The 8,705-nt window shown below is 40.4% G+C and overlaps 1 protein-coding gene across 1 annotated transcript; it reads right to left on the bottom strand.

The window, feature by feature from the left end:
* Window positions 1-1,013: 1,013 nt before the first annotated feature.
* LOC140829947 (magnesium transporter MRS2-4-like) lies at window positions 1,014-8,309 on the bottom strand. The gene is made up of 4 exons (XM_073193232.1): window positions 7,838-8,309; window positions 3,120-3,565; window positions 1,485-1,763; window positions 1,014-1,369 (listed from the first exon to the last, which is right to left on the bottom strand). The coding sequence occupies exons 1-4, from the start codon at window positions 8,112-8,114 to the stop codon at window positions 1,091-1,093; spliced, it is 1,281 nt and encodes a 426-aa protein (XP_073049333.1). The 5' UTR covers window positions 8,115-8,309; the 3' UTR covers window positions 1,014-1,090.
* Window positions 8,310-8,705: the final 396 nt, after the last annotated feature.

Raw genomic sequence — 8,705 nt, 5'->3', positions numbered from 1 at the left:
ACAAAGAAAATCTAACCGACCTCTTGCGCACGATCATCCACAAATCATCACTACTATTATCAACTATCTGATTAATAATTAAATATCATATAATTTGACTAGAAATGTTAAAATCTCTATAATACCTAACCAAACTACCAAAAAGAGACTTCTCGAAAAAAAGGGTTCTCTCTTCGTTGTTCAAATAATGATGAATCTTCTCCGCAATATCTTTTTATCTGGATTGAGGTGTCAATTTGCATCGAAAAATTGCATCTCTGCCTAGTTTTCTCGGCAAATAGACTTGTTACAGATACAAATAAATACGTTAGGAAAATAAATGGAGAATTTGGGTGGGTCGATCGAAGCTTGAGTTGAGTAGAACGAAACGTGGGTCCACCCAATGTTCTTCTTCAACAGCAATGCACGCAGAAGCAATAAATCGAAAAAAACGTGAAAATTATCAGATTTTGGTTAGTCATTCCTTCGATTGAGTTTGCAACCCCTCAAGAGAAGGAAATTTCCGAGAATAAAAATCGATATGCGTCGACGGAAGGGAAGGAAAAAGGATTTGCGTAAGGTTTCTCGATCGACTGATAAAATTTAAGCGTGTATTTCATCAAATTTGCGTGGAGAAGGATTTTAATAAAATTTAAGCGTTTATTTAAACTTAAAACATAAGAACATTTCTGTAAATTGACTTATGGATCTTTTTTTTTTAAAATAAATCAAAGTAGTTTCCCTATTCCCTAAATTTCCCATTATATTTGCCATGGAATCGTGCCTATTGAGATATCAAAAAGTGAAATACAGGATTTTGAAACTTCAAATTCATCCGCCGTTGCCAAAATGAATTTTTAATATCACATAAGATAAAATAAGCACGGATAAGAAGCCTTGAGAACACGGATAAAAACCCATGCAGTAGAAACAGTGAGATTCAAAAATTGTCATATTTTGGTCCATTTTAAAAAACCCCCTCCGAGTAAACTACAAGTTCGTGACAAAAGAATGTAAGTGTTCACCCAAAGAAAGAAAACAGAAGATCAAGAACCACATATTATACTTGTTTTCTCTGTTTCAGATTTATTCGACATGCTTTTACAGTTGTTCAATTCCCAATAAGCTTCTTGCATCTGGCATACCACAAAACAAGAAAAAACAGCACTATACAAGCAGCTGACATGGATCCAACAACACGACCAAATATCCCATTCGTGTTGTACAATGTGCAAGGAATATTCATACCAAATATTCCCGCAAGAAGAGTTTCCACAGCTATGGCAAATGAAGCAATTGTCAAAGTCAACTGCAGTTGAATGAGTTCATTTCTTTGGTTATCGAGTTGTATGTTAACATAGTCCTCCGTGTCATCAATATACTCACGTACCTACAGGTTTAATATACAAAGACAAGAATGTCAATTGAGTTGAAACAGTCAGAGAACATGAAAATGACGTCACCGACAAGAAAATAATGTCGATATAAATCCTGGAAATACTGACAGAGAGAATCTTGTTTCGGGTGCCATCCAATTGTGTGAAGTAAGCTTCAAGCAACATTTCTAGGTCCTCCACATCATGGTCATTTTGATAGTTGCTCACCAAACTACCACTTCGGGTAGAGCTGAGCCGCCCAAGATGATGTGCTGCAGGGACAACACCATTTAGTGCCATAGCCCCAGGCATCACCTCATATTGTTGATTCTGTATCCACTTCCGTGTTAAGTACAGTTGGGCCATGTCTTCATTGTCATCTAAAAGATGTTCGATTTCATCTCTCACCTATAACAGACATGCTTGCTCAATTTTAATATGATAAAAATATTTGTGGTTGGAGAAAGAGAAATCAATAGATACGTAAACTATAATGCAATAACACACCCAATATCAGGATATAGCAGCCCTCAAAAGTATTTATTTAAGATGTCAAAAGGCCATTGAAAATTATTCTTCTGGATCTCTGAGCAAATGTCATGCTAAAAACTTGTTTAACACACACAAATCTATAATCAACATGATTTTAACAATTTATTTCACGATATATTCCTTCTTACCAAAACTTCATAAAATCTATGAGAACACCAATTACTTCCAGAAAAGTGTCAGCTACATGCTTAAGAATGTGCTCAGCTGTTTCTTCTTTGGACACGCTTTTTTTTTTTTTGATAAGAAACTATTATATTGATAATAATAAGTGCAAGGTTACATTACGAAGTGGACAAGCGATCCACGAAACCAAAGACTAGGAAATGTAAATTACACTAAGCTTAAGACTATCAATCATTCAACTTAATAAAACGCCAATCCCTAACAAGATCTGAAAATAGTAGATGTTTAAACGCCAATCCCTAACACTTACTGCTACTCCCGTAACTAACTCAAAAATCTTCACAGTTTAAAATGTTCAACATGTGTTCGACACTAGAAAATAATTAGCGTTAGAATAATCCTTTAGAAAAAGAAACAATAGCCCTGGACAGTATCCTTCAAAGTGTGTGAAAGTTATTTTACGAAGTAACCCTTGGTAAATTATTGGCACTGAGAACACAAGCTTCTTTGGCTTGCAGACTAGTTTATGAGATTATTTTAAGTCGTACAGTATAAACCAAGCACCAGTAATCCGACTGGCATATGAAGAAGCAACCATAGACCAATCACTTTCCAAAACATGATGGAATTACAGCACAGATGAAAAGGTGTGGTGACAGCACAAAGCTAAGAAATGAGAAAAAAATAATCAGGTGTCATTATCAATTCTCTCTTCAAGCCAAATGAAGGAAACCCTTAAAAAAGATATGCATGTCAAGTGTGTGTCTTATGGAATCCCACGTTGATAAGTACTGAGCAATATATTACAACATTATAGAAGTTAGACATGGTTTCAAGGATAGATACACCTGAAAGAATGTCAGAACAAAAAGAAAAATGAAAAGCTACTCAACACAACAAAACCCAAACAAAACGAGTAGACAAACGACATAAAAGAACATCCTTACCATGAGCTGCCTTCTATCACACATACACGAAAAGGTTAGGCATGCCCAACCAAAGTCCCACATAGATATGTGGCAACAGCTATGATTCAAATCATCTCCTACATTTATGATTAAGTAACAAGAAAAAATTAGATATCTTTACCTTTTGTACACGTGCAAGTAAGCGAGTGAGATTGCTTTTGAGACTCCGCACATGCTCAAGATTCTTGGTGCTCACATGTCTAGCCAGTTCATCGAGAGCAGGGTAAGCATCTCTCTCAAGTTCTGCCACACTGGAATCCAAATATGTACAAACAACCTCTAATGCTATTTCCAAAACCTGGAACTCAAAAGGTAGTTCGTCTTGCAAACCTCCCGTGGCTTCAGGAACAGTTAACCACTGCCCGGTTGTGGGAGATTGCAATTCGTTATATGGAGAGGTCATTTGGCCTGCCACTTGCTCAGAAGGGCTTTTATGTGGTAATTGCCGCCTCAGCTGATCAACAAACGGAAGTACCTCCTGTCGAAGAGGATCAAGCAATAATACTTCTTCAGCAGTAACTATTGCTCTTATATATTCCAAGTTTACAATCATGGCTTTCTCCCTAGCTGCAAAAGAAATTAGAACAAACATTGTATTTCCTCCACAATACATACTATTACCACAAAGATATCCATTAAACATGTACACATGTAAACAAAGGGCCCAATTGATAATCAAATGGAGACTTCTGATGCAGGATAAAGAGGAGATAAATGATTGGCTACAGCTAATCAAGAGTGGAACCGTAAAAGAAACTAAGAGGTTACAAAATTTAGAAGCAAACAAAATGTTTAGTACATCGGATGGACACCAGGATATCATGGTGCAGCATCAAAAGAAAACTGCTTGCTACCAAAACAATGCATCATGACTTTTTTTTCTTCGATAAGAAACTAAATGCGACCTTGACCCTATTTTTATTAGAGACCAAATGCAACCTTCAGCATGAAGACATGGCTGGTACAGACAATTGTCACCAAGTTCAATATAGAAAAGAACATCAATTCAAAGTTGGCCATAAAATCAAACTCTATCGGAGCACTTGATCAATGATGTTATCCTGGTGAATCGGGTGAGCTTAGTCGGGGCGATCTACTGGACGATGATATAAGTGTTGTGTTGAAGGAAATGAGCAAGGGATATATTTGTGAGCTATGGCTTCCACTGTGACCTGCAGACAAGAAGATGAACTTGGGAATGGACGTCGGAGGAGTGTCTGACGTAGTCACTCCGATGCTTAAGTCAGCATGGAAGAAGAAGGGTAAAATGGTTGTATATGTGTGAATATACGTGAGTGTTTGAAACCTCAGAATTCCAGCCTCTGTAAATGAGAAGTATACCTGCTATTTATAGAAAGAAATCCAAAGATTACCTAGTTGTCAGTGCCCACTGCCAAGTATGGTAAGGCGGCTGCCCATACCCTGCTTCTGATGACTTCCCTGACACGCCAATCTCATTAGTTCTGACAGTAATTATTGTCAAGCTCAAGGTAGCTCATACTGATACACTCGAGTGTGGTGTACTACTCGAGGTAACCCGCGTAGAAGATTCCCGGGAGCTTGTGTGAGAGCCCGGGCGTCTGGTAGCCGGGTAGAAGATGCCCGGGCACTCATCTGCCCGGCTTCTGAAGAAATTATCCTCCATATTGACTCTAATTCGGGCTATCCATTTAATATCTCGGGTCATCCATGACCTGGGCTCTTACGACGGTATCATCACCCATCCCTCAAATAGTCGGGCTAGATTCTTACTCGCTGTCCCGATTAGTCATACTCAGGATTCAAATAAGAAGATAATCGATTCAAGATTATAAAAGCATCGTGGCTTCAATTATCCTAGAAATGGGATGAGGTACAGGGTCAAGTCTCCCAGGCTCCAAATAAGGTGTCGTACCTCATTTCTCCTGGAGTGTAAATAAGAAGCTGGGGCCTTATATCTCCCGGACTTTTGAATAAGATGTCGTCGGGGCCTCGTGTCTCTCGGACTTTGAATAAGATGTCGTGGCCTCATGTCACCCGGACTTTTGAATGATCGGGGTGTGGTGTCCCGATCCAGGGTGTAGGGCCATGGGCTTATTAATAACCAAGGTACGGAGCCTTGGGCCGGGTATCATGTCCCGGGACTTGGGAATAGTCGAGGTGTGGTGCCCCGAGCCAGGGTGTGGTGCTCTGGGCTTAAATATAACCAAGGTACGGAGCCTTGGGCCGGGGATCATGTCCTTGGACTTGGAAATGATCGAGATGTGGTGCCCCGAGCCCGGGTGTGGAGCCTTGTGCTTATTAATAACCAAATTACTGAGTCTTGGGCCGGGGATCATGTCCCGCGACTTGTGAATGGTCGAGGTGTGGTGCCCCGAGCCAGGGTATGGAGCCCTGGGCTTATTTATAACCAAGGTACGGAGCCTTGGGCCGAGGATCATGTCCCGGGACTTGTGAATGATCGAGGTGTGGAGCCCCGAGCCAGGGTGTGGAGCCCTGGGCTTATTAATAACCAAGGTACGGAGGCTTGGGCTAGGGATCATGTCCCGGGACTTATAGATTAACCGGAGCTTTGTACCTCCCGAGTTTAGAAATAACACTCACTCATGTTCATACACTTTCTGAGAAGAACAGAACTTTCATTGTCTTCAAACAAATAATTACATCTTTCAAACAAGATACTTCTTTAAATGAAATTCCATGGTAAGTTGAGAGAGCGTCCTCGAGCATCCTCTAGATAAAAAGCTCTCGATCTAACTTTCCGGGTTCTTTTAAAAGGTCTTTCCCACCGAGCTTCCAATTCTCCAACGTCTCCGATTGGATTGACTTTTTTCATCACCACATCTCCTATCTGAAAGTCTCGGGGACTCGCTTGTTGTATGATTTCATAACCCGGCCTCGGTAAGCTTCCGTTCGAATCAGAGCATGCTCTCTCTTCTCTTCTAATAAATCCAACTCCATTGCCCGGCTTGGATCATTGTCATCCCGGTAAAATTCTACCCAGGTAGAAGATTGCCCGATTTCAACCGGAAGAACTGCTTCAGAACCATATACCAGATTCAAAGGAGTCTCTTGAGAATGTACTCGAGGCGTAATTCTGTATGCCCAGAGAACACTAGGCAATTCATCCGCCCAATCTTTTCATTTGCGTTGTAGTCTAGTTTCCAAGGCTTGCATAATAATTCTGTTCACAACCTCTGTTTGACAATTGGCTTGAGGATAAACAATAAAAATGAAAGACTGAGTGATTTTCATTTCCTGGCACCAAACTTTGATCTTTTTTTCCTGAAACTGTCTCCCATTGTCTGATATTAGTGTCCTGGGGAGTTCGAATTGGCATATAATATTCTTACACAGAAATTTCAAACTTCCTGCTCAGTAATCCTTGCCAGGGGCTCGGCCTCTACCTACATAGAAAAATAATCAGTATCCACCAAAAGAAATTTCTTCTGGGCCCGAGCAACTCGAAAGGGACCAACAATGTCCATACCCCACTAGTCAAAGGGGCGAGATGCCCAGTTGGGCTTCATGAGAGTGACCAGGCTGTGCTGAAAATTCGAATGACGTTGACAACCCTCACAAGCCCGGACCACTCAGGAGAGCCTTGGCTAATAGTGGGCCACCAAATCCGGCAAGCATCGCCTTTCAGGCTAATGCTATTCCTCCGAGATGCTCTCCGCAACACCCTTCATGCTCTCCACTGTCTCCAACTGGTACCCCTGTAAATCCATATGCGCGAGGGCCTCTTTGAAAATTACATTTACAAAGCTTCCTGAGTGAACAAAGACCCTCATGATGTCATAATTTGCTACCCTAGCTTGAGTTACCAGGACATCATTGTGGGGGAGATTGACGCCTTCAAGATCCTCCGGGCAAAAGCTAATAACTGCTTCATTTCTCCTCACTCCCTCCACTTCCATACCATCCCTCCTACTCCTGGACTTCCGAGCCCGATCGGAGACTCCATGAGTAGATCCTCCGGAAATCATTTTAATTATATGTGCTATTTATAGGAAGAAATCCAAGGATTACCTAGTTTTCAGTGTCCACCTTCCAAGTATGGTATGGCTGCTGCCCATACCCTACTTCTAATGGCTTCTTTGACACGCCAAACCCATGTAGTTCTGACAGTAATGATTGTCAAGAACAAAATATCCCATACTAATACACTCGATTATGGTGCGCTTCTCGAGGTAACCCGGGTAGAAGATTCCCGAGAGCTTGTGTGAGAGCCCGGGCGTCCGGTAGCCGGGTAGAAGATCCGCTGGCACTCATCTGCCCGGCTTCTGAAGAAATTATCCTCGATTTTGACTCTGATTCGGGCTATCCATTTAATATTTCGAGTCATCCATGACTCCAGGCTCTTACGGGGGTATCAATCACCGAGTAGAAGATAAGATTTTTTTCGGGACTCTTGCTATAGGGATGTGAGGCTATACATTTCCACCACATAATCAAAATGTTAACCTGAAGGTTCTCTCTCAAAACACTTGAAAACACAATTCTTGTTGACTTATTTGGGCCAAAAGTAGAAATAAAAGCTTAGGCAACCAGCAAGGAGCCTTCTGCAGAAAATTATTCAAGGATGAAAAACATATATTCATCGTACAAAATAATATAGAAATATCAAGTCGTCAAATTCATCAGTAATCAAGAGGAAAAAGAAAACATAAAAACATCAAATTGACAGCATTACTAGATTAACCAAAAACATTTACAAATAAACTCGCACGCAAACACCTGAAAACCACCACAGCACCCGGAAACCTCGAAAAATATCATATTTCCCTACACGGGCCCACCAGAAACAGACACAAAGAAACAAAATTAAACATCTGTAACAAAATCTGGGAGCTTTACCGAGGATGCTGGAGGAATTAGAGAATATGGGCCCAAGGATCCTCAAATCCCTCCCGGGAATCGAAGCCCTTTTAATTATCACGCTCTTATCACATTCAATGAGCTCCGATTGCCCCCACCGATCCATTCTCATCCACAGGCGCGCACCTGCAGCCTTCTTCTTCACCACCGCCTTGCTCGCCGTAGCCGCAGCTGCCGCCATCATCGAATTCCTTGCTACCTCAATCGTCGGCGGCAGAGCAGACTTCTTCCTCCGCCTGAGAGTCAATTTTCCCATTTTCTGTAGATATTTCGTCTACACGAAGAAATTTTTCATGTACATATGTGTTTTGTATGGATTTTCCTCTTCGTCTTCGTTTGATTCTTCCATAAAAAAAAAATAAAAAATTTAGGGCCTTTTATAATTGATGAGGTGAGGTGTGGGAACCCATGGAGAATGGAGCCCCCGGCTTAAAGCGTGGGATTCTTTATTGGCTAAAACATCAAATAATGGAATAATCACTCACGACTTGTCAAATGAAATGCGCTTGAATTTTTACTTGCTTATGAATCGATGGGTTGCTGTAATAAAGATAAATGATTGATTGATAATTTGGTGAAAATGAAATGATAATTAAAATAATATAATTTTTATTATTGTGTTGGGTGTAAATGATTATAAAAATAAGATTATAAATTATGTTGAAATATCTAATTAGTCCTTAATTAAATTTAATTTTTTTAATAAAACAATCTATCTTCATGTTCGAATCTCTCTTATCTTCCATTCTTGTTTATCCATTCTTTTCTCACCATATTTTTTCCACCAACACTTCTCTCGTCAACAAGACAATTGATATGGGTAATACCATTTTATATGTTGAAAGTT

The sequence above is a fragment of the Primulina eburnea genome, chromosome 1, assembly GCF_022965805.1.
Source record: "Primulina eburnea isolate SZY01 chromosome 1, ASM2296580v1, whole genome shotgun sequence".
In the NCBI taxonomy this organism is placed as follows: domain Eukaryota; kingdom Viridiplantae; phylum Streptophyta; class Magnoliopsida; order Lamiales; family Gesneriaceae; genus Primulina; species Primulina eburnea.
This window is presented reverse-complemented; position numbering and strand designations above follow the sequence as displayed.